Genomic DNA, 26,709 nt, shown 5'->3' on the forward strand with positions numbered 1-26,709 from the left:
GACATCTGAGTTTTCGTAATATTGACTTCCATTCTGTCTCCATTCTGTCTGACTTCCATTCTTTCTCCCCTGAAGCAAAGTTCCTTAGTAATGTTGCAGAGGATGACCTCATCAGTTTGTCCACTGGCCACTCTTCAGTCTTCCTCCTATATGACTTCACAAATTGTACTAGAAGCACAGGTGAGCATTCCTAATCCAAAATGCTCTAAATCTAAAGCTTTTTAATTGCCAACATGATATCACTAGTAGAAAATTCCATACCCAATTTCATACGACTGATCATCATCAAGATGCAGACACACTAAAAATATTGTATAAAACTACCTGCAGGCTTTGTTATAAGGGTGAAACATAAGCGAATTTCATGTTTCAACTCAGTTCACATACCCCAAATACCCATCATGCATATGCAAATAGTCCAAAATACAAAATGCTTCTGCTCCCAAGTGTTTTAGATAAGCAACACTCAATCTGGAATAGTTGAAAAAAGTGAATCAAAGTCAGGCTGCTTGAGCTTACATCCCAGCTTCACTTACCGGCCACCTGAACGTGAGTCAGCAGTGTAATCTCTCTTTGCCGCAGTTTGCTCATCTGTGAAAGGGGAAATATTTTCTGCCTCCAAAAGTTGTTATGCAGATTAAATTCAATCATCTATCTATTCACAGTCTAAGGTCATGGTTAGGACTTGATAGATATTAGCATTTGTCATAGTGTCTCTCCCTTTTAAAATATTCTCTTCCCTTGACTTCCAGAACATTACACACTTCTTGTTTTCTCCCATCTCTTTAGTAATTCCAGTTTGCTTATCCTCCTTTGATATTACTCTTCCTCCAGGTGCACTCTGTTTTCTCCCTAGAAGTTCTTCTGAACACCCATTGCTTTCACTGTCTTTCATACACAGATGACCCTGAAAGCAATATCTCCAGCCCCAGCCCTTCTATAGAGCTTTAGACCCATATGTCTGTCTTGACTGTCAATCTGTCAGTCCATTTTAATGTTTTCTGGGCAGCTTAGACTTAGCTGGACTTATGACCATCCCCCTAAAACTGGCTGTTTGTCCACTGTAACCTGTCTCATTGAATGGTACTACCATTGCCTAAGCTAGAGACCTAGGACTCCTTAATATTGCTTCTCTTTTATCCTCCATAGCCAAGTATATCAGTTTCCTCTACATTAGTCAGTTAGTCACTTCTTTATTTAGGCACTAGTGGATGAATCCAGGGCGCTTAACCACTAAGCTACATCCCCAGTCCTTTTTTATATTTTTATTTGAGACAGGATCTCGCTAATTTGCTGAGGGGCTCACCGAGTCACTGAGGCTGGCCTCAAACTTGTGATCCTCCTGTCTCAGCCACCTGAATCCTTGGAAGTACAAGTATGCACCTACCTCACCTGGATGGTTAATTTTTAGAGATTGGGTCTTGATTTGTTGCCCAAGCTGGCCTTGAATTCCTGGGCTCAAGTGATTCTCTTTACTCAACCTCTCAGGTAGCAGGGACTGTAGGTGCACGCCATTACACCCTGCTCAGATTACATTTTGGATGTGTTCGCTCTTTTCCATTTCTCTCACCAGCAGCCTGTTCCAGGCTACCGTCATCTCTTACTGGAACAGCTGTAAGAAATTGTCTACCCTCCAATCTCCCACAGTCACTCTGCACGTCCCAACCCTTTCTCTCCAGCACAGTTATAGTGAGTGATCTTATAAAACAAAAAGTATTTTAAAAATATGGCTACATCACACTCTGTGTTGTATCCTTCCTATGTACTTCCACAGCTTTCTGGTGTTCTTAGATAAAAACCAAAATCCTTAACACCCCCTCCAGTGGAACCATCATCATCTGGCATGTCCTCTGCTTCACTACTCTTTTTCAAAGGATCCAAAACCCCCTCCCCTGCTAATGAGAGCTATGTTCACACTGTGCCCTCAGCCTCTTTTTGCCACCTCACCCACTTTTTGCCTAATTAACTCCTACTCATTGTTCAGATCTTTACCTGAATGGCTCAGGGAAAGAGCTATAGCTCACCCCTGAAGAATAGGTCAGCTCCCCTGTCTGTTTCCATAGACTTTTCCTTTGAAAAGCCTTTTGTCATTTTCATTTTACCTTTATTCCTGTAATCAACTTCTTCATGACATCTTGTGACCTTTTAGTCAAAGATCACAGGGCTTTGGGGCGGGGGGCGGGGGGGCGGGTGGAGAGCACTGGGGATTGAACCCAGGGCTTCACACGTGCTAGGCAAGTATTACAACCTCAATTACCATAGGGCTTTTTGCCCCTCATTGTGTCACCAGGGACATATCATTGGTATGGGAGGGAAAATTTGTTGAATGAGTTGCCAGAAGTGTCTAAGAGGTATGATGTAAGTGGGGCCTTTTCTTACCCTTCCACTTCCCCACATTCTTCCCTACCAGCTACCATGGCTGCAGTTCCTGTAAATGGCAGGGAGGAAACAGTTCCAGAAACTGAGTTGTTTTGAAAAGTTGCCTGTAAACAGGGATTGAGGTGAGAAGAGAAGGCTTTGTCTTCTGCCTTTAAAGGAACTGTCCTACCATCAGGAGTAATAAGCTGGAGAGGCTGACCCCCAAGTCCTCCTCTCCAGCAGCAGGTCCTGGGGCTGTACTTCTCTCTAGGTATAATCCAGACCCTGGGTACCTAGTATCTCTGGAGAGAAAGGCAGTGGCAGGACAGTGAGTCCAGCTCACCTCTCTCAGACTGATTGTGTATTGCTCTGAAATATGAAAAATCCCAATTCCGGTGGTAAGTTGTCTTATTTTTTTTTAATTTTCTCTTTGCAGGGTAACATTAGTCAAAGATGCCTAGTAAGTACATATTAGAAAAATTGACTACTTGCATATTTTCTCTTATTTATACTATAGCTGATTTATAATGGGGAGAGGGATGAATAGCTTGTCAATTCCCTAAGAAACTTGTAAATGAAATTTCCCCTCTGTGAGTCAAACTAATGAGATCTATATAAAATAAAAGTATATCATGTGGCAGTTAAGAGCACAGACTCTAGAACCAGATTGCTTGAGCAGGTTACTTACCCTCTTTGTTTTATCTATAAAATAGAGATATTAACTATGCCCTAACTCCTACTGTTGAAGTGAGGGGTAAAGGAGTGAAGTCATGTATAGCACTGGTTGTAAGGCCTTATACAGAGTGAGTGCTCTTAAGTGTTAGCCATTTGATATTAGCTGCTAAAGAGGCACATGTCTCCCAGAACTGAACTGTATGTGAGTTAGTGATCATTCCACCTATCTAAAGGTGGAAAAGTAAGGTTTTTGTTTTTTCCTAGTGAAATTTAGCTTAAAAACCAGCATAATAATTAGTAAGCAGCCACTACCAAAACAGTAACTGGCCAACAGTGAAACAAACAGCAGTAAAACAAAGAGAAAAGTCAGTGAGACAAAACTAGTAATGTGTCTAAATAAAGATGCTAAATCTGGTCACCAGAAAGGGCTTCTTTGTTGTAGGCAGGGCTAGTTCGGCTGACTCACCACTGCTCAGGATAAAATCTCTTCATGGCTATGCATTTCCCTCTAAATCTATAGTTCATGTTCACAGAGCAACAAGCAATCCCAGGTTCCTGGGATTTGGGGGTTTTTGAGACAGGATCTCACTATTTTGCCCAGACTGGTCTTGAACTCTTGGATGCAAGTGATTCTCCCGCCTCATCCTTCTGAATAAGTAGAGCTACAGGTATGCTCACTGCCATGCCTGACTGTGAGATTCTGAATAACAGGAAAGATCTGGAAGCAGGGCCTGGGTGGATGGTGCTTTAATGTCATTTGTCAAATCCTAAATTGGTAAAGTTAGAACAGAACCATCTAAGCATGTCTGTACCTATCTGGGCATTGTGAATTCCTATTTCTAGACCTAAGAGCCAAGAAAAACAGTCTCAGATTAGGATTATTCACCCAAGGTACCAGCCTTGAAGCGGTCTCTGGGTAGTCAGCCAGACAACCTTCTCTAACCACCTTCCCTGCCACCATTGCTTCTTTCGGCATTGACACTATTAAGTGTGGTTTTTGCTCACCTAAATCCTTCCTTTTACAGAGAAAGAAATTGAAGCCCAGAGAGGTTTAATGGCTTGTCTAAGATCACACAACAAGATTATTGTTAACTAGGGCAAATTCTCAGGCCTTCTCTGCAGGGCTCTTCTAGAATTGTCTAGGGATTTGTTGAGGTGTCCAAAGGATTTTTTCCCCCAGTACATCCAGAAGAGCAATGTTCATGTGAATGCAGCATTTGATACTGAATGACAGACATTACATTTTCTTTTCTTCCTCCCTCCTTCCCTTCCTTCCCTCCTCCTTTCCTTCCTTCTTGTACTGTTAATCAAACCCAGGGTCACATACATTATTGCCGGGCAAGCACTCTACTACTGGACCACATTCCCAGCTTCTACATTCTCTAATATTAGTATTATGAAGCAGCAGTGGGTGGTTGTCTACAGGGATTGCAATCCCATTCTAAGAGATTACAGCCCTTACAGACAAATCTCAGCTGTTAAAATGACCAGGTCAGCAAGAGACGTGGCCTCAAGATAAAGGCATAGTCTGCTATTAGGAAACACTAGTTGGGGCAGCCTGGTGATACACACCTGTAATCCCAGCTACTTGAGAGGCTGAAGCAGGATGAACGCAAGTTTAAGGACAGCCTCAGGAATTTAGGGAAACCCCATCTAAAAATTAAACTTAAAAGGGGTTAGGGTTGTGGCTCAGAGGTAGAGCGCTCACCTAGCACATGTGAAGCACTGGGTTCAATTCTCAGCACCACATATAAATAAATAAAACAAAGTCATTGTGTCCATCTATAACTTAAATAAATAAATAAATATAAACTTAAAAAAGGGCTGGGCACATGCCTGTAATCCCAGCTGCTTGGGAGACTGAAGTAGGAGGATCTCAAGTTCAAAGCCAGCCTCAGCAAAAGTGAGGTGCTAAACAACTCAGTGAGACCCTGTCTCTAGATAAAATACAAAGTAGGGTTGGGGATGTGGCTCAGTAGTTGAGTGCCCCTGAGTTCAATCCAGTACCAAAAATAAAAACTTAAAAAAGGGGGCTGGGGCTGGGGCTCAGAGGGAGAGCACTTGTCTAGCACATGTGAGGCACTGGGTTCGATCCTCAGCACCACATAAAAATAAATAAATAAAGATTTTGTGTTCATCTGCAACTAAAAAATTATTTTTAAAAAGGGAGGGCGCCAGGCACCAATGGTACACACCTGTAATCCCTGTGATTTGGGAGACTGAGTAAGAGGATCAAGTTTAAAGCCAGCCTCAATAACTTAGCAAGTCCCATAACAACTTAGCAAGACCCCATTGCAAAATAAAAATATAAAGGACTGGAGAGGTTGTAGGTCAGCGGTAGAGTGCCCCAGCATGACATTAAAAAGTCATGAGACCTGTCTCTAAAAAGTAAACTGCCAGGGTGCACATCAGCTCTGGAGGCTGAGACTGGAGGATCACAAATTTGAGGCCAACCTCAGCAAATTAGCAAGGCCCTAAACAATTTAGGGAGATCTGTTTCAAAATAAAAAACAAAAAGGGCTGGGGATGTAGCTCAGTGGTAAAGTACCACTGGGTTCAAGTAAACATTTAACTGGCCAGCAGACTTAATGAGAACGTATACACAATTAGCCATAGACGTAAGGCATAAATGCCTGCCCATTCAGGCAGTCAAATTGGCAACTGAAAACCAGCATTCTTTTTGGTGTCTTGGACTTTGTATTTTGTATATTGGGAGTCTCTGCCTGTTTAATACCTCTGAGAACTCTGCATGTGGGCAACTCTTTAGCCAGAATCACTGTCCTTTGGTGATCTACCCTTGCTGTCTGCCGTCATACCAGGCTCTTCTCTATCCCTGCTCACATGTGCCCTGCATTACAGCTTATGGTTATATTGTGTTATGTGAGCATACCAGGCTCTTTTATGCCCCAGTGCATTTGCACATGTTGTTCCTTCAGGCTGGGAGCCTCTTGTCTGCTTGGCAATCAGCCTGTTGTTGTCAGCTGATACATCCTCTCCTCTGTGGAGGAACCTCCCCCCAACCCCGACCAAGTCACCCTTACTCCTCCCCACCAATCAGAGGATAGTTTTTCTTTCTCTTGTTATCTTCCTCATACCACAGTTATATCCCTGTTGGTATTTGTTTACATGTTCAGCAGCGCTCTTAGAGTATAAAATTTCCAAGGGTGGAGCCATACCTAATTCATCTTTTTATCCCAGAGCTTAGCAGAGTGCATAGAATACAGCAGGCATTCAGAGTGTTTGCTGGGTGACTGGTGCATTTGTCAAGTGACTCTTAGGGCACTGTAATAAAGCCCTTCCAGTGAGCACCCTCACCATCTCTTTGCTCTGCAGTATTCTCAAGCAAGATCTTTTCTTTTGAAGTAGCCAGTGGAATAAGACCTGAATGTTAAACCATCAAAGCCAGGGCCTCAAGGGACAACATGCTTTCTGCAACTATAGCAGCCCACTTTGCTATTTTGCCTTTTTTTTTCTCCACTGCCTGCCCCCAAGGCTAAAATCCCTCTCTCCCCACCCCAGGAGGCGCTAAAGGGCCACTAACAAATTTTCATTCTTTGTGCTTATCACCATTACCAAGAAAATCCTGAATACTGTATGCAAGACTTGATCAGACTTGAATTAAGGCTATTTCTTTTTGTGTCTCAATCATAATTCTCGTTATGCTTTCCTGACTACACTTGGTCACGCTTATGATCAGATCAGAGGATGCTCCATTTCACTCTGTCAGTAGCACTGACTTGTAGAAGCAGAGACCATTTGAAAATTGGCTAATGTGTGTTTGTTTTGAATTTGTTTTGTTCCAGAGATAACTTTTCTTGGGCTGATCCTATCCTCATCACCTTTTCATAGCATACCCTGAGCACCACTGCAGTGTTTCTGAGGAAGGAGGGAGGAAGCTGTGATGGGGTTACAAATGAGTAAGAACAGCCTCAGTGAGCTGAGGCTTAACAACATGACATTTGACAAACTTCTTTATTTATTAAGCAGCATTCAAAATAAACATGAACAGCCTGTCTGTGCGTCCATTTCCTCATTTGTAACAAGGGAATAATAGTGATCTATTCTGCCTGCCTTGAGGGGTTAGTATGAGAGTAAAATAAAATCAAGAGATAAAGCACTTATAAAGGAATGAATCTTTGGCTTTCAATCTTCAGTGTGCATCACAAACACTAGGATTTGTTTAATATGCAAGTTCTTAGCTCCAATCTCAGTGACTCTGATTCTGTATGCCTAGGAAGAAGCCCAGGAAAACTTCATTTTCTTTTTTCTATTTTTCCTTTCTTTTTCCCACTGAGTACTGGGGATTAAACCCAGGGGCATTTTACCTCTGACCTACATCCTCATTTCTTATTAAGACAGGAGTGTTTATTTATTTTGAGACAGGGTCTCTTTAAGTTGCTGAGCATCACAACATGTCTGAGGACTAGCCTTAAACTTGTGATCCTCCTGTCTTTGGCCTTCCAAGTTGTTGGGATTAGAGGTGTGCATCAACAGCACCCATTTTCAACAAGCACTTCATTTTCAACAAGCTGCTCAGAGAAATCCAGTGCAGTCATTCTTTCAGCTATCTGTCCATAAATACTACTGTAAATCAAACAACAAGTATTAAATAGGTGTTTGAGAGAGCTTTGAGTGTTTTGGACCTGGAATCCAAAGACTTGATTAAATTCCAGCTCTGCCAATTCCTCCACCTATGACTTTGAACAACACTGTTTCTGTGATCCTTAGTTCCCTCATAGGTCAAAAAAGCAATGACAACCCTGACCGGGCACAGAGGCCCATGCCTGTAATCCCAGAGGCTTGGGAGGCTGAGGCAGGAGGATCTTGAGTTCAAAAGCGAGGCACTGAGCAACTCAGTGAGACCTGTCTCTAAATAAAATTCAAAATAGGGCTGGGGGTGTGGCCCAGTGTTCTAGTGCCCCTGAGTTTAATCCCCGGTAACCCCCCCCCCCGCTCCCCCCAAAAAGCAATGACAACCAACCTTGAATTCTCATTTAATGAGAATTAAATGAGAGCATGTGTGACCAAGCCCATCTGAGTGCCTGGCTTGTGAAACTGAGTCAGTGTTTTCTAGAATGAAAGCTAAATATTCACCACTTTTGGAATTGGATGCCATGTTAATAAACACCAGGCAAAAGTCATCTACCTTAATAAGATATCATGGAAAGAAAAAAGAATTGATATGGTATCTATGTAGTCCAGTCCCTTGTTTCACAGCCTATGAACTTCAAATTAGGAAACACAAGATATAGACAGTACCCAATCAAATGATTTTTAGACTACGGAAATTATTTCCCCATATACTGAAGAAAGGGAATGGAAAATATTGACACAATGATGAAACCACTGTTAGTAACTTTGGAGAAATTATGGAGAATGGGAGCAACACCCCAAAGAATAATTACTGTTTGTTCTACACCAGCTATATATCATGCACTGGAGATCTATTAATGCAATTAAAATGGAGACAACTAACTGGCCAATTTTCAAAAATGGAAGAAAAAGAGATCCTGCAAAAAAATAAATTTGTAATTCTTTCCTTTTGACTCAGTAAAATTCTGGGCAGGTGATGGAATAGGTGGGCTGAGAGCACTTAGTAAAGGAGCTGATCACTTAGGACTCAGCAATAGTAAATTAGCAATGACTAGTTAGATTTAACTTCATGTTTTTTACTATCTTAGTAGTCATGAAATCCACTCATGGATTTCCAAAGCATTTGATGTGCTTTCTCATGATATCCTGATGGTAAGAATTATGGGCAGGAAATCTAGAAAATTCTAATGTAAGAACTTAACATACCCAGAATTTGAACCTCTATATTATATAGAGGCAGGATTCCCAAACGCATCACTAGGGCTCATATTAGGAAAGAGCTTAGGATTTTCAATCAGCAAATCCTGCAATCCTGCTTTTATCCTCAATCTTGCCCTACCTAGCCCTGTTCACCTGGATAAATTACTTAACATCTCTGGACTTCTCTTGCCCTTCCTATTCTGTATGTACCCTCAAGAGGTTGTTGGAGAGACTAAACCTTGAATTGAAAATGCTTTTTTTTTTTCTTCTTCACTGCTAGGGATTGATTCCAGGGGCTCTTTGCCACTGAGCTATACCCCCATCTTTCTTGTGTTTCATTTTGGGATGTTCTCCCTAAGTTGTTTTGGCTGCTCTTGAACTTGTGATCCTCCTGCCTCAGCCTCCTGAGTTACTTACATTACAAATGTGCCCTGAAAATGCTTTATAAATATTAGTGTCAATCATCACTCTTACAGTATTGTAGTCACTCATAAGAGGGGCCTAGAATTATGTTTATTTATTGGGCATTTCTGGATACCTGGTGTGGACCAGGCCTGTGCTGGGGACCAAGAATACCTAGCACCTGCCCTCATGTAATTTCATCTATTAGTAGAAACCAGGTATGGTGGCACATGCCTGTGATCCCAGCAACTTGGGAGGCTGAGGCAGATCACAAGTTCAAGGCCAGTCTCTGGCAACTTAGAAATCCTCAGCAACTTGGCAAGAACCTGTCTCAAAATAAAAATTTAAACTGTCTGGGGACATAGCTCAGTGGTAAAGTGCCCCTGGGTTCAATCCCCAGTACCACACACACACATAAAGTGACCTGGCATTAAATATGGATGCAGAAACTTTTCTGTGTGTGATAGGCTTAGGGACATGTCAAAGGAACCCTTCTGAGAGGAAAATGAGTGTTCTTTTGTAGTTGGTCTACAAAAAGAGAAAATAGCCTCCAACTGGAGATTTAAGAGATTACAGAAGGAACTAAGAGCATACAGGTTTTGAGAGTTTCCGGGGAGAGCCTTATGTTGTCTTGTCAGGAAATGGAGAAGGACAGCAGGTGGCCAAAGCGGCAGTTCTGGTGGGGAGACGAAAGCAGTAGTCCTGGGGTCTTGAGTGCAGTGCACCTAGCAGGTTTTACTGTTGGACAAGAGCCCTAGGAAAAGAGCATGAGGTGCTTGTTATAAATCATGGGACTTCTTTATGTTGCTATTCATTTATGATTTTTAAAAAGCAGCATTTCAGTGTAAGCAACTGCAAGCAGTATCCAAATAGTAGAAAATGCATGTAGTCTCATCCCTGTTTCTTGTCTCACTACCCTACAGGAGAAACTGATAACCATATGGTAAGAATCTTTCAGGTAGTCTCTGAGGGTTATATGCATAAACACTTTTTAAACAATGGTGGTCACTATATACTGTACACTGTCTTTGAAACTTGAATTTTTACTATCTTACCCAGGACAATTTCTATTTCAGTATCTAGGAGCTAGGCACAGTGGCATATAACTGTTATCCTGGCTAACTGGGAGGCTGAAACAGGAAGATTTTAAGTTCTAAGTCAGTCTAAGCAACTTAGCAAGACCCTATCTCAAGATAAAAAATAATAATAATAATATATTTTTTATAACTTTATTTTATTAATTTTTTTATATGGTGTTGAAGATCGAACCCAGTGCCTCACACGTGCTAGGCAAATGCTCTACCATTGAGCTACAACTCTAGCCCCAAGATAAAATTTTTAAAAAGGGATTGGGGGTATCACTCAGTTGTAGAGTGCTTGCTTGTCTAGCATTCCAGAGGCCCTGGATTCAATCCTTAGTACCTGGGGGGGAAAAAACAAACCCTAGGTGCTACCTCATTATTTTTAACAGCTGCACACTGTTTCGCTGTATTTTAGCCCACCCCCACTGGTGGACACATGGACTATTTCTAATCTGTGTGTTTGTGTGTGGTGCTGGGGCCTTAGGTGTGCGAACTCTACCACTGAGATATATCCTAGTGGCAAATTATTCTTAATCTTTTAGCATTGAGCAGCTGTAGGAATATTTCTCTAGGCAAAATTTCTAGCAGTGGAATTGCTGGGAGCCCTGTTTTAGAAAGACAGCTGCTACCGTAGTGTAAATTAAATTGGAAGAGAGGAGGAGCAGAAACAGGAATGCCGGTCAGTAGAAGGAGGGGCCACGCTTACCAGTCAGGATTCAGAGGCTCCGGAGTCCTTGGGATCTACCTTCCCTGGTTAAAATCCTCCTAGCCAGTAGAGGGCCTCATACAAACACAGTTCCCTGGGCTTTGGATTGTTTAACCAGAGTTGTCTTCCAAATAGAAGGAGGTGATTCATTCATTCACTACTACTCACCAGAGCATTCAGTGAGGGCTGTTGGCTTTGAAGCTGTTGTTCTCCAGGCTATGGCAGTTACAGACACCTTGAAACCCCATGTCCCAGCTGGCTCTGAGTAGTCAGTTGCTCAGCTCCTTGCCAGGCTTCCAACTTGTGAAATTTGCAGGAGATTAGCACCTCTCCTGTCATTTTATCCCGACCATAACTGCCAGTCCAAGGATCCTTGCAGTTGCCTCTGGCATTGGTAACTGCTGAATCCTCTGCCAGCTGCTCTGGGGACCTCTGGGACCAGTTTCCAAGGACAGCATGGGGGAAATTATGTCCTCCATTATAACTTATCACTTCCCAGTTCTGGGTGATTTGGGCCCTTTGACTTTGGCCATAAGGAACCATACACTTGGGTCTGAGCAGAAAATGTCTTATCACATCTGATGGTCAGTCCTCCTGAAGCTGGATTTTCAGAGGTCAAATCAGTTCCACCTGGGAGGGTCTTCACTTTTAGTTCAGGACACTAGAAGTTGGCTGCCCTTCTTGAAGGGGGAGGCAGTTTTGTGGCACTGAGAAGTCCTCTCACCAGTTCCCCACCCACCCACCCGCTGCATCCTTTGTAAGGGGAGTGGGGGAAGAGAAAGCCTGCATCCTCCTGCTTGCATTCCTAGACACCGACTCACTGCGCCCGCCGCCACTGGAACAGCAGAGCTGTGTGAAATGTCAAGAGGAGTTATGCTCATGGGTTCCCTGGCCTCAAGTCTCTTTGTGGCGTGCATTTTCTTCCTTCTACATTCTCTTCATCAGATGGAAATCAGAGGGTGCAATTAGAAGATGATTTGCTAGTTCCAGTTTTAATTTAGAGGCCCTCCTTGCCTGATCGAATTACAGGGGAACGTAATATATTTTTGGTGAGAAGTAGTTGGCCCTGTAGCTAGAAGAAAGTGTTTCTGGCTCTTCAGCTGTGTAGTTCTTGCAGTATCCTGTGTGTTGTCCCCACCCTTCTACCCCTCCCTCCTCTGTGTCTCTTGTGTGGCCCCAAAGTCAGGATCCTGATCCTTGCAAGGCCAGCCCAAGAGGTTCAACTCAACTTTAGACCCAAAGAAAACAGGGAGCCCTTCACAACCTCACGGGGCTGAAAACTACTGAAGCTGAAAGCTATTTAGAGACCTAATCAAGGCCCAGACAGAGACAGGGACTTGCTAAAGGCCACATAGCTAGCCTATGGTAGTTGTAACAATAGTCCTAATGATATTAACAGCTAACATTTATCAACCCTTAATGTGTTCCAGACTTGGTGCCAAGGGCTTACATGCAGCACATTGTCGCATTCAAACCCAGACAGTCTGGCTGTGAGCCCAGGCTGCGCTCCAGTACAGCATGGTAGAGCACAGTCTATACTGTCTAGGTTCAAATCCTGGCTTCACTTCTCAGTTATACAGCTAGATGACCTCAGGCAAATGATTTAATCTTTCTGCACCCCAGTTCCTTTATCTGTAAAAAAAAAAAAAAAGAAAGAAAGAAAAGAAAAGTGGGGCCAGGATCACAGCTCTTCCAAACAGTGTGGATTAAAATCCATTCATATATACAGGTAGGTACCACAAGCAGTGCCTGGTGCAGGTTGGGCACCCATTCAATGGGCACTGCCTCTGGGGCTGGATGTGGTGTCTAAGTTCTGCACAAATGCCAGAAGCTGCTCTTTGTTATTAAAGGCAGTGAGAGAATGGTTGAACTCTGTAGCTTTAGAACACAAACTGGTGGGCAAATGTTTACTTACTGCCTGAAATTTTTATATTTTTAAATGGTTGCAAGGAAAGAAAAAGACTATTTTGTGACACATGAAAATTATATGAAATTGATTTCACTGTCCACAAATAAAGTTTTATTGGAATATAGCCTTGTCCATTTGTGTATATTTCATATATGGCAGCTTTGATACTATAATGGTATAGTTGAGTAGTAGTGACAGAATCTGTATGTCCCAAAACCTAAAGTATCTGTACTCTGGCCCCTTACAGAAAATGTTTTCTGACCCCTGCTCTAGAAGCATACTTTACTGGATTTGAAATCCAGCCTCACCCTTACCACTTACCAGCTGTTTTGTCTTTAGACTAATAACTGAAATCTCAAGTTTCCTCATCTGTTAAGTGGGTTATAACCTCTGCCTTATACAGTGACAATTTAAATATGATAGGTAATAGAAGGATAGTGCTTAACACAGGGCCTGAAATATACTAAATGCTCAATAAATACAGGATACAAACCCAGTATCTGTCTATCCATCTCTTTTTCCCTTTCTCTCTCACTCCAGCAATGAGATTGAACCAAGGACACTTCACTGCTTAGCAACAGTAACCACATCCTTAGCCCTTTTTACTTTTTATTTTAAAGCAGTCTTGCTAAGTTGCCCAAGCTGACCTTGAATTTGTGATCCTCCTGCCTTAGCCTCCCCAGTAGCTGGGATTACAGGTGTATGCCATCATACCCAGCTCCAGTCTCTCTCACCACACTCATTATTATTCCTGTGCCTAATTGGAGGAATGGGAAAAGACTTTCTTACTACCACCTTTGTCACAGACTTTCCTGCCATGTTTCACAATGACAGACAGCAGCTGCAAGGCAACTCTGGATCTTTCCAGTGGAGAGGGGTATGTGCTTAATGGGAGACAGCCTGTGTCACTGCTTCAAGTCCAATAGTGAAGTCTGGGCACTCCTGTCTCTTCCAGCAGCCTTTTTTCTCACAGCCCTGCAGGCCAGAGGGATAAGGGGCTTTCTCCATTGAATGCTCAGGTTTCACCAGCCTCACAGCAGGACTCTTCAAGGGGACTCCCATCCCAGATATCTAGGCCTGTCATCCCCAAAGGCACCCCAGGCTTTCTCCATCGTGCCTCATTTTATAGGTTTTAATGGTTAAGGGACTTCACTTATCCCTTAACCATTGCTTCTGCCAGTGTGGTACGTTTAGACACAATGGAAGAAGCACCACTGCCCACTGAGGCCAAGTGATGGCATTCTGGGAATGAATGAGAGGGCACAAGTGACCTGGCTCCAAATACAGTCAGTGGGCTTTGAAAGAGATGTTTCCCCTGAAGGGGAGGAATGAAGCTTGGTGTTTGAGAGCTGCAGCTCTGGGGTCACAGTGGTCAACATATAAATCCCAGTCCCCTACTGACTGGCTTTTTGGCCTTGTGTAAGTTACCTAATCTCCCTCTACCTCACTTTTTTTTTTTTTTTTTCAGTACTAGGGATTAAACATTGAACCCAGAGGCATTTTTCCACTGAGCTCTATCCTCAGCCTTTTTTTTATTTTTTATTTTGAAACCGGGTCTTGCTAAGTTGCTGAGGGTCTCATTGAATTGCTGAGGCTGGCCTCAAACTTGTAATCCTCCTGCCTCAGCCTCCCGAGTCATTGGGATTACAGGTGTGTGCCACCACGCCTGGTTTGTACCTCACTTTCCTAGTTTATAAAGTGGGGTTAATTCCTATCAGAGAAACAAGAGTATGCATACAGTGCTTGCCACATAGAATCACATTAGGTGTTGGTTAATACTCTGGGCCTTGTTTCCTCATCTGTAGCAAAGCCCTGACCCAGAATAGAAGTGGCAGCTCCCATGGGCCAGCTCTTGGGGATGTCCCAGACCAGTCTGAGGAAAAGGGTAAATGGGGGCCCTAATACCAGGACAGAGTAGAAGCCATCCTAGAGCTGAAGATTTCTCTCTGGACTGTCTATCCTGCAGAGGTTCCCCCTTTCTGGGGGAATGGCTCTGCCTGGAGCTGGCATCCTGTGCTTCACCTCTGAGCAGAGTTACTGTCTTAGGTAGTTCTTCAGGCTGGGGACATTGGAGTCAGATGCATTGACCCTCTCCTACACTGTCCTCTGAGCTCTGGGATGGACGCTCTCGGCCAGCCCTAGTTATTGTCTGCAGCGCCTGCCTGCAGCCTCGCTCCGGCCCAGCTCCACCCCTTGCTGCAAGGTCTGTTTCCTAACAGCTGCTCCAACCACACACCTCGATTCTGCAAGAGCCCCTCCTCTTCCTCCCTCCCTCCCTCCCTCATTCGGGGGTGGGACTGAAGAAGAAAGCTAACTTGACAGCAGCGCTTCTTTCTTAGCTAGTCACCAACCCCTGCCCAGGAATGCCTGTATGTGTATAACCTCTGCAGAGAGGTGGTTGTCTGGGAATCCCAAGGGGCCATCTGAGCTTCCGAGAACTAGGGAGGAGCCGTCCCAGCCATGAACCCCTGCGGGAATTTGGTGGGGGCCAAGTGGCCTGGAGTCCTCACCCTCCTCCTGCTGCTCCGGAGGGAGAGGTGAGCGTGCAGGGCAGCTCGCCCCCAGCCAGAGGAACCGGGACCTGTCATGGTGGCCGTCTGCAGCTGGCCTGAGGCACTCCCAGACGGGTTTGCAGCTGAGCCTGTTAGTCTTGTGGGAAGAAGATGGGGAGTTATTTGTCCGTCCCAGCTTACTTCACCTCCAGAGACCCTTTTCGGTGAGTTGGTCTCCGAGTTCTCTTTCTCATCTTCTCTCCTGGCCCCCTGTCCTGAGAGGAGGGCAGAAAGCTTCCTGAATCTACTTCTCTGACTTCACTTATCCCTTAACCATTGCTTCTGCCAGGCAGAACCTGCCTGGTAAAGGGGACCCAACTTGTCCTGGAAATGGTGAGGTGAGGGGTAAGCCCAGAAGGAGGCTTCTAGGGAGCTCCAGTTCTCTTCCTTCCCAGACACACCTGGAAGAGCCTCCAAAAGATACCGCTGACATGGCCTGCTCTTAGTGTTACTGCTTCCGGGGGAAGAGCACAAATAGGTGCTGTTCTTCCAGCTCTCACATGTCTTACCTGCAGGCCATGCTGCCTGCCCAAGAATTTGTCCCAACAAGCAGGACAGGCAGGTTTTGCCAAAGTGTGGAAGCTGGCAAGGCCTGGGTGTGGGTAGCCTGGTACACAGTGGGCACCCTGTAAATGTCTGTTCTCTTAATGGCAGGCACATTTACCCCTGGCCTTGAAGGGCTTCTAAGTTCCTAGGTGAGTATATTGTTGGGGAGAGGCTGGAGCAAGGATTCTGAGAATGGAGAAATTGGTTTTGGAGTGTTCTGAGCTACTAGGCCAGCCCTTACACTGTCCCCCCAACACACACCTAATCCTCAGGCCTAAGTATTTATGGGGGCCTCTCTCTCTGGAGCTTTTCAGAGGGAGGTATGGAAACTTTCTTCTTCTGACTTGCCTTTCTTTGCACATTGCCCCACCCCACCTCCAATAGAAACTCCCCAAGGGGTTTCTGGCCCTCTGGGTCCCTTCTGAATGGAGCCATTCCTGACTGGGGTGGGGCTTGTTTTTATTCTTTGGGAAACTGCTGTTCTAAGGGCTGCCTCCCCCTCACCAACAGTCCTGGTTGACTTTTTCTTGTGGCTTCCCCAACCCAGCTCCATGCCCAGATATCACTGCTTCTGGGATACTTACTGTCAGGTGGCCAGGCCCTAAGCAGAAAGCAGTTACCATTTGGTTTCACTAAATGACTGATCCTGATAGAGTGGTGGGAAGCATCTGGACCAGGGGAGGGACCAGTCCTGGATGCTGACTATACTAGGCATCACAGGCATTTTATCCTTTAATCTCTCAAGCCTAAAGAGATTACGTATCCCCATTTTACAGATGAGGCAACCATTTTCAACAAAGGTAACATGCAGGGTCTTCCTCGCCAGCTTTTTCTGAGTTTCTTATCTTTCATCCTTTGGGCTGTCGCAGTGCCTTCTATCCTCATCTCCCCCAGAGGTCTTGTCAGGTTTGCTTTCCTCTCCCAGCAGAGAGCAGAAAAAGGGATGGGTTGCCTAGCATGTTGAAGAGATTCTTTTCTGAGGAGCCAGTAGGAGTTGATCTTGAGTTGGATTTTGAATGTGAAATCAATATGCCAAGTATTGCAGCACTCACTAGTTCAGTCCTCATTAATTCCTCTTACTCTTAATCCTGAAAGGCAGTTTGGGGAAAGGGTTTTTCCTTTAGGTGCCAAGACTAATATGCCCCTTTTATGGGGGTCAAGACATGACTTCTTAGGAGCTGGAGCTAGAGCAGGTGATGATGACCTCTTACCCTGGATCTTTGAGGGCCAGGCTACCGGTGCTTATCCTTTGTCTTGTTCTGCCCCAGCCCCTTTAGAGAACCTGATGACCTCACCCCTACCCCCAAAACTCTTGTGTCAAACTGGAGTCAAAGCACTACTGAGTCACTGAGTACAGACCCTTCGTCCTCCCTTAAGTGAGAGGCCACGTTTCTGAAGCCACTTCTGAAGAGCACACAGGTCCAGAGGAGAGACCACCCACATCCTCTGCTCTTCCAGGTTTTAGGCTAACTCACTGGTTGGAAAGCTGCTTCTGCCATCAACCCCCTTCTTCAGGCATCTTCAAGGACATATCTCTGACTTAGTTCCTGTCCCTTCCCTAGGCCTTAGTTTCCTCTTTGGCATAATGTAAGGCTAGATTTCCTAGGCTCTTAAACAGGGCCCTTGCCAGAATCTAACAAATTAAGTCCTTGACCCTCATGTCTCTGGAGGAGTACAAAGTCCACAAGAGTTCAGGAGCTGTGGTTGCAAGGAAGGTGACGCAACCAGATTCCACGGGGACATGATCAGGCGTGACTGTGTGAGGGAGGGAAGAGGGAATGAAGAATGTCATTTCAGTGCCTTGTATATGCCTGCCTGGAAGGCCACACCACATCTTCCCTGCCCATGCCACTGTCATGAGGGGTGTAGTGGAATCGTAGGAGCACTCCCAAATTGGAATTTACAGAAATAAATTAGGAATGATCTTCCCCCACCCTTTTGCAGTGCTGGGGATCGAACCCAAACTCTTGCATGTGCTAGGCAAATGTTCTACCATTAAGCCACATCCCACCCCAGTGAGTATCTGACCTCTTTAAAGAAATGTTTTCTTTTTATAGAATTTTTCTTAATGTCCAACATTTATTTGAGGAGCTTGGCTTTACACATTATCTCTTGAAGGAAACAAGTGCATCTTTGTATTCTAAAGGACCCACATTTAAAAGCAGAAATTATTAACCCTGCCCAATTTAACAGTAACCTTTGGCAGCTACCTTCAGTCCTCTAGGATTCTTTTTCTCTTCATCTGAAACATAAAAGAGTTGGATGAGGTCAGTGCTTCCCAACTCTGCAACTTACATAGCTCCTCAGAGACACACAAACTTCTTTCCATTTTTTCCCCCAAATAATGGAAGCCCTATCTTTAATTGCAGTACAGTTGCACAAATTACTTGAAACTATGGGCTTCTTGGTTTTGGTTGGAACTTCATCAATGCATTATGGTAACACTTCTTGCTGATCAGAGGCTTGTTATGGGTTGGTTAATTTTTTTACAAAAGAATTATATTCCATAATAATTACACCTTACTTGGCTATTTCAATCCACAGAGTCTGCAGGAAGGAGGCATATACATAATAAAAGGATCTTTGGTGATAAAAGCCTTAGCTCTGGTGGACCTGAATCTCTTAGGCCCCTATTATATCTGCCCTTCTGGGTCCTCAGGGGAGAATTGGCATTCCCACTCTTGGCACTTTCAGGCTATGACTAAGGGAGCTTTCCTTCCTCCTGTTCATCCCAGTCAGAACTCAGGCAAGAGGCTCAAAGAACTTTTGCCACAACTGGCAAGTTAAGGATGAGCATTCAGCTGGGCCTTCTCTAGGACATGGAAGGGCTTGTTCTTTAACCTGCATAAATCCACTATAATGATGACTGTTTGGCTCCTTTACTCCATAAGGTTGATAATTTACATGTAAACATTTGGTCTGAAGAATTTGGGTGTGTGTGTGAGGTCTGGGCCAATATCGAATCTCACTTGGCGGCTTCTGGCATAGCACCTTGCTTGCTTGTTCTAACACATCCAAGATATACAGTAACTATATCCTAATTGTTAGGAATTGATTAGATTGATTGGTTTCTAATTGATTAGATTTTCCTTCTCTACTTACAGAAATCTGTTTGGTTCTGGATAAGAAGCAGATCTGTGTTTCCTAAGCATGGGAGGGAAATAAGTCTGTCAGCATTTTCCTATAGTATTCTCAAATTGGGGAGGGAAGAAAACAGTTACTGGTCGTCTGCTGTGAGTTAGGCATTGTGTGGGGTACTTATACATAATTCTAATAACCCCATGAGATTTTAGCAACGCCAATATTCTGTACAAATGAGGAGACTGAGGCACAGAGCCATGAAGTAACTGTCCTTAGGTGATATGTTGTAAATGAACTTTTTGTGAAAAATCTCAGCTGATTATGTGTGTGTTCTCTGATGATTCAGAAGGTCTCAGTTTGGATCGGAGCTGACCTGCTAAAGTGGCTATCAGAGTCTCATTCACTTTGTATCTGTTCAGGCCCTCTGTAATGTTTTGAAAGAGAAGTTTGGCAGGTTGTTTTTAAGTGCAGCCTCAGTGTGTGGGCTTCTGGGTGATCTCCCTGCATTTAAGGATTTTAGCTCTTACTCTCTTACTGCTCAGGAAACTAGAGACCAATGCCTCAGCCCTGGCTTCTGACCCCAGCTTTAACACCTCCCATGTGAGTGCCCTTGGATCTGCAGCCATGGCACATTTTGGCTTCCACTTTAAACTTTCAAAAATTGAAAACTGGAAAAATGCTTTGGCTTTGGGAAAACCTATGGTGGTTATGGGCTCTAAGAATCTGAGGTGAGACATTTTTTAGTAGTGCCTTATATTTCCAGAATGTGTTTTTGATTTTTTGTTTTTTCCTAAAGGACAGAGATAACTGCTGGAAAACAGAAAACTGGAATAAATGAAGGAAAAAAAATGAATTGTGCCATTTAACATTCACTGTTTAGCTAAAGGAGAATAACCCCAAAGGGTTAATACTTGAAGTGACTTGAGCTATCAGGATGCTAGCCTTCTCATTGTCACAGATCAGAATTTTGAAGCCTAGCTATTGAGACATGCTGTATCATTCAGATGATGTACAGAGGAGACGGCTTCCTCACCAAGTACCCATAGGTTCAGGTTCCAACTTTATTGTTTAAGGGTTGGGCAACTTTGCACGGTGATTTGACATAGACTTTGGTTTTCAGTCTTCTGGTCTGAAAGCAAGAATGATCCTAGCCAGGTGCTATGGCACATGCCTATAATCCCAGAGACTCTGGAGGCTGAGGCAGAAGGATCACAAGGTCAAGTCCAGCCCACACAACTTGGAGGGAACTTGTCTCAAAAAAATAAAGCCAGGGTGGACTGGGGCTGTGGCTCAGTGGTAGAGCACTTGCCTGGCATGTGTGAGGCACTGGGTTCAAATCTCAGCACCACATATAAACAAATAAATAAGTAAAGGTCCATCAATAACTAATAAAAATATTTAAAAAATAAAAAATAAAAAAAATAAAGCCAGGTATGGGGCTGTAATCCAAGCAACTCATGAAGCTAAGGCAAGAGGATCATAAGTTCAAAGCCAGTTTGGTCAGTTTAGTGAAGCCCTATCTCAAAAATTTTAAAAAGGGCTGGATGAGGTGGCACACATGAAATACTAGTAGCTAAAGAGGCTGAGACAGGAGAATTGCGAGTTCAAAGCCAGCCTCAGCAATGGTGAGGCCCTAAGCAACTCAGTAAGACTCTGTCTCTAAATAAAACACAAAATAGGGCTTGGGATGTGGCTCAGTGGTGGAGTGCTTCAGAGTTCAATCCCTAGTACCCCCCAAAAAATTTTTTTAAAGGGGATCGGGGTATAGCTTAGTAGTAAAGCACCTTTGACTTCAATCCCCATACCATACACACACACACACAAAAGAATAATTCTTCCACCTTGCAGAGTTATAGTCAGGATTAAAGATAATTTAAGGAAAGCATCCTATACCATGGCTGGAATTTGAGTGGCATTCAAAGAATAGCAGATATCATTAATACCTAAGCTAGAACACTAAAGTTTCCAGTGGCCTAAGAACCCAGTTGCCTTCTGTAGCAAAACAGAGCTGTGGACCCATAACCAGTCTTCCTATCAGCTGTTCACCTTCCTGTTCTTCAGAGACACCTGTGGTGATTACTTTGGCCTTGTATCTGGCTATACCCTTCAAAGGCTTTCCTTGACACAGATGTGATTGCTGATGTCGCTCTCCAACCAGGTGTTCTTCCCAGCTGACTGGTGTGACCATCTCCTGCATGCCTGCACTCGTTCCTCTCCTAGCTCCCTCTCCTGGGCCTGGCCAGGGCTACTTGGAGTGAACAAAAGCAGGATATTGGCAATAGAAAGGAGGGCGTGTTCTGGTGCTCCCCTGCCCTGTGGCGCACATACCATTGCAAGGGCGTAACAGCCCAAGCCTGCAGTTGGGTACAAAAGTGTCTGTACCAGCTTTTCTCCACTGCAGACAGGAGAAAGGCAGGGCCTGGTGACAGGAATTATGGAACCTTTATGCTCCTACCTGGACTACTGGTTCTTGCCACTCCCCCATTTTCAGTTTGGAAACATTTGCTACTCTGCTGGGCCATTGGCATAGATACTGAGTCTACCAAGAATAATTAGGACACTGTCACTGCTTTCAGAGAGCTAACAGTATGGTGAAGGAGAAAGGTCTCTAGACCTCCTTAGCTCATGAGCTTTAAGTCAGTAGGTAGGAGGCAAGAAGGAAGCCCCTCCTTGTAGTGGGGCCCTCTGCTAAGTACCTGAAGGTCAGAACCACATTTAATCCACACTGCTACCCAGAAGGTGATGATGTTACCATTTCACAACTGAGAAGTGAAAGGCCTAGCTCAAGATCACTTAGGAGGTGGATGCTAATTCCGAGTTTAGAACCTCAGGTCAGCTGGGGAAAAAATACTGATATGCACAGAGTTGGGATCTGGGAGACAGTGTATCTCCTCATTTCACAGTTGGGGGAACCTACAGAGGGAAAGGGGCTTGTGGCACCCAAGAACTTGAACCCAGATCTCTCTCCTAATGAACTATTCATCCAACAAGTGTCTTACATTAAATTTGGGCCCCTTGCCCAGAACAGGGTCTTCTCTTCTTCCTTTGTCTTCACTGTACAATTATAAATAATATGCACACTCTCCATACCATACCCAGCTCTCAAGATCCTGAAATTCAGCATCCACTGGACAAGACTATGAAGTAGGAATAGTTATCAGTGTCTTTTGAACACCCAGGAGGAATTGTACACTTCTGGAAGATAAGGGGATTTTCAGGGTCCTGCTTCTCTAGACCTCCTTAGCTTGGCAGCTTTTCACAGCTGTTTTAACTCATTCCTGTTTCCTATCTCTACTTCCTGCAGTGCTTGGAAGTAGTAGCATCACTGTAATCTCTTACCTATATCATTATCATCTTTTTTTAATATTTATTTTTTAGTTTTAAGTTGGCACAATGACTTTATTTTATATTTATGTGGTGCTGAGGATTGAACCCAGTGCCTCATGCATGCTAGGCAAGTGCTCTACCACTGAGCCACAACCCCAACCCCTCATTATCATCTTTAATTAAAGTTAATATTTGTTGAGTTCCTGCTGTATTAGGCCTTTTATATAAGCTATCTATACATTTAATACATAGTATTTCATTAAATTTCCTAGCAGTCCATTCTACAGATAAGAAAATTGGATCAAAGAAGTGATCTTCCCAAGATGACATAAGTTGTAAGTCGCAGGATCAGAATTTAAACCAAGAGGCAGCCCACACTGCCTCTTAGAAGAGAGGATGTGGCCAGTGTAGGTAATGCAAGGCCTTGAGGATAAGAATAGGGTGTCTACATAAAAAGAGAAGGGAGACCAATAGAGTAGAGGAACAGGATCAAGAGGGAGGGAAGAGGGGAGGACTTGGGGAAATTCTGGGGAAAAAAATTTTATGTCCTTGTACAAATATGCCACAATTAATTCTGCTTTTATTTATTTACATAAAATTATAATGCTCTAATTAAAATACTACTAATAAAAGGAAGATCAGTAGAGCAGTGGATCAGAGACAGACAGGAAGAAAAGGAAATGGGAGGTACTTTAGAATGAGATCGCTCAAATTACATAATGCATCAGGCTGTGGGCTGTGGTTGTGGCTCAGTGGCAGAGTGTTTGCCTGGCATGTGTAAGGCACTGGGTTCGATCCTTAGCACCACATTAACAACAACAACAAAAAATAGAATAAAGGCATGTTCATCTACAACTACAAAAAAATTATGTAATGTGCTTGTAGAACAAATATGTCACAGTGAATCCTACTAATATGTTTAATTGTAATAAACCAATAAAAATCATTTAAAAAAAATTGGGAGTTTAACCATGCATAGTGGCATGTACCTATAATCCCAGCTACTTGGGATGCCAAGGCAGGAGATTCCCTTGAGGAATTTGAGGAAATATTGAACAATATAGTGAGATAGCAAGACCCCATATCCCTCCTAAAAAAATTAGTTGAATATAAATACTTCTCCCTTCTTATCAATATTAACTTTTTGGAAGCATCAAGATCAGTTGCCCTGGGGCTGGGACTGTGGCTCAAGCGGTAGCGGGCTTGCCTGGCATGCGGGCGGCCCGGGTTCGATCCTTAGCACCACATACAAACAAAGATGTTGTGTCCACCGAAAACTAAAAAATAAATTAAAAAATTAAAAAAAAAAAAAGATCAGTTGCCTTATAGAATAACCTACATTAAGGATTTGCCTGATGAGCTTCTTTATGCTTAACATGTTTTTTGGCAAGAACATTTTATCATAATGCTGTTGGTAATGGGTAGGTTTTTGTTTCTTGTTTTTTTATTTTTTGTTTTTGTGGTGCTGGGTATTGAACCCAAGGCCTTGTACATGCAAGGCAAGCACTCTACCAACTGAGCTATATCCCCAGCCCATGGGTAGGTTTTGAAGAGTGAAAATGATTGAACTTTTTTGGCCTATTGAAATATCTGTCTAGATCTAAGGTTCTTAACTAGAGTCATGAATTGGCTTCAGGGAATCATTGATACACACACACTCCACACCAAATTATATGCACATTTTCCTTATATGTTCATTTTTCTGGGGGAGGTTTCTTGGCTCTTTTTAGATTCTCAGAAGGCTCCAAGACCCAAAGACTCTGCTTACAGAGGCAGGCAGTGCAGAGCTAGCTCCGGGAGCCTCATTCACTCTGAACCAGCTTCCTTTGGGGAGATGGCACTAAGCTATAACTTTCCCACTTCCTGCCTCTGAATCAAAGAGAGGACTGTTGAACCTGGGAGCCAGGAACAACCTGTGTGTATGGTGGCAGGGATCTAAGGGCATTTCTGTTCTTGTCTTGCCTCAACAGGTGTTCAGAATGCCAGGATTCCCTCACCAACTGGTACTACGAGAAGGATGGGAAGCTTTATTGCCACAAGGACTACTGGAGGAAGTTTGGGGAGTTCTGCCATGGGTGCTCCCTGCTAATGACAGGACCTGTCATGGTGAGTGGGTCCCTGCATCTCTGCCCTTCTTGGTCATTGCAGTCTATTGACAGTGCTTCCAGTTCCCTATGGTCATCATTTTTGGACTTCCTATCAGTCAGGGTCTCCCCTTCATTCATTCTACCAACAGGTGTCTATTGTGAACTTATTAACAGCTATGATTCTTTCCTCAAAGATTTAACAGTCCAGTGTTGGGAGTGGGTGGATAGACAAAGGAGGAGACACAGTACAGTGGAATAAGGACCTTAAATGAAAGTATTACAGATTGATAGGAAGATACACCTAGGTTGTTTTCAGGGATCAGAAAGGGAGAACCTAGAATGAGTTGGCCGAAAGTTTCTGTCTCCCTTACCTGCTCTAGACAGAAGGCTTTAAGTATAGCCTAGACTTGCCAACCCTGTGTTGAAGGAATGAGCCTTTGTAATGCATGTGATTATTTCTAGGAATGCATTCTCATGACTGAGATCAATATATACATACACACGCACGCACACACACACATTTATTTATTTGTTGTTTATTTTAACCTTGAGGAGTGACAGGAGGCACCAATCTGATACTTCTTTTGGAAGCTCTATGTCAAGGATTAAAAGGCTGGATTTTAATTCTTTATTAGAAAGAGTAGATTTTTTACTGGGGTTTATAGAGCTCTGACTTGAAGTCACTCACCTATCCCTCCAATAACAGTGATGACTCACTTTTTCTCTCTGTACCCTTCTCCCTACCTGATCACAGGTGGCTGGGGAATTCAAGTACCATCCAGAGTGTTTTGCTTGTATGAGCTGCAAGGTGATCATCGAGGATGGGGATGCATATGCCCTGGTACAGCATGCCACACTCTACTGGTAAGATGGTGGCCCTGTGTCTGTTCTCCCCTACAATGTGGCCAGGAAAGAGGTGCCTGTGGCAGCATGAATTGGGTAGAAAGACTGTTGGTGGTCAGAGCACCAGATTCCTATCATAGCAATGCTGTGAAACAGCTCTGTTGTCCATAAGCAGAACCATTAACATCTCTGTGCCCTCTGTCCTTATCTACCATCTAACCTCACTCTACCCTGAGATCCTCCCAGAGTAAAGATGCTCTCCAAGGAAGATCTCAGACCATTAAAGGCAAAGGCTCCTTAGAGCTCACCTGTCTCACCATATCCAATTACCTGGATTGACAAAAGAAGTGTGTGTGTGGTGGGGACTGAGGGAGACAGGACCTGGAGCAAAGTACTTAAAAAAAAAAAAAAAAATCAAAAGCAGAGCAAGAAAACAAAGATCATCTCACCCCTAGGTGAGGGTTTTTCCTAGTACACCACCCATTGCAGATCCACTTCACTACCCCCAGTGCCAGCCCACCCCAGAGAATCCAGTTTCCTCTATCTAATAGCCATCAAGAATAATGACAGAGGGTGATGATGACCCTGTAGATAGTATTGGTTAAAGCCACCTGGTCCAGTATTGAGGGAACTTCCGGTGGGGGTTCTGGGGAGCCTTCAGGAGCTCAGCCCCCTTTGTGTTCTCTCTCCAGTGGAAAATGCCACAATGAGGTGGTGTTGGCACCCATGTTTGAGAGGCTCTCCACAGAATCTGTTCAGGACCAGCTGCCCTACTCTGTCACGCTCATTTCCATGCCAGCTACCACTGAGGGCAGGCGGGGCTTCACCGTGTCTGTAGAAAGTGCCTGCTCCAACTATGCCACCACTGTGCAAGTGAAAGAGTGAGTATGTTAAGGAACTCTTCAGTGCAGTCCACAGATGTGCCTGAAAGAGCTCAGAACTCCAGAGTCTTATGCAAAGCTCCCTTAATCCTCATCTCCCATCTTTTCCTGGAGCTCACTATATAGTAAGCACACCTGGCCCTTGGCACTTAGAGTTCTTTTTAACCTAGACTGCTTCCTATCAGATGCTTAGAGCCAGAATCTCTCATTTTCAGGTGTCAGATTTTAGATCATGTTTGTTCTTCAAAATTATCTGACTCAATTAATCTATATTAGTTTGATTATCATCTGTTCTCCTGACTAGAATGTAATATCCAGAGGAAATTGATTTGTCTTATTCAATACTTACATGCCCAGGGACTGGAATAGTGACTAGCATTGGCAGGCATTCTTTTATTATTGTTTTGTTGTTTGAGTAAATGAATGAATGTAGAAAGGAAAAAATGAGATCCGTGGCCCGAAGAGGA

At 43.8% G+C, this 26,709-nt stretch overlaps 1 protein-coding gene and 1 long non-coding RNA gene across 6 annotated transcripts in view; both read left to right on the forward strand.

Annotated features, from left to right (window-relative positions):
* Positions 1-26,709, forward strand: part of Limk2 (LIM domain kinase 2) — a 67,828-nt gene that overhangs the window by 22,627 nt on the left and 18,492 nt on the right. For 3 of the 5 annotated variants that reach the window (XR_003585190.2, XM_027953384.2, XM_071615433.1), the window contains exons 3-5: positions 24,402-24,537; positions 25,273-25,382; positions 26,054-26,242. Coding sequence is in view for 4 of the 5 variants with exons in the window: in XM_027953384.2 (XP_027809185.1) it covers positions 24,402-24,537; positions 25,273-25,382; positions 26,054-26,242 (435 nt within the window). In the remaining variant the exon portion in view is untranslated. Of the gene's footprint in view, positions 1-2,675; positions 2,757-15,205; positions 15,642-24,401; positions 24,538-25,272; positions 25,383-26,053; positions 26,243-26,709 lie in introns of those variants that run through there. The other 2 variants (XM_027953386.3, XM_027953385.2) reach the window with 2 other exon arrangements.
* LOC139706723 (uncharacterized) lies at positions 2,482-7,048 on the forward strand. The gene is made up of 3 exons (XR_011708358.1): positions 2,482-2,501; positions 2,795-2,818; positions 6,837-7,048. It is a non-coding gene; the product is annotated as an uncharacterized lncRNA (long non-coding RNA).

This window comes from Marmota flaviventris, chromosome 1 (genome assembly GCF_047511675.1).
Source record: "Marmota flaviventris isolate mMarFla1 chromosome 1, mMarFla1.hap1, whole genome shotgun sequence".
Lineage (NCBI taxonomy): Eukaryota > Metazoa > Chordata > Mammalia > Rodentia > Sciuridae > Marmota > Marmota flaviventris.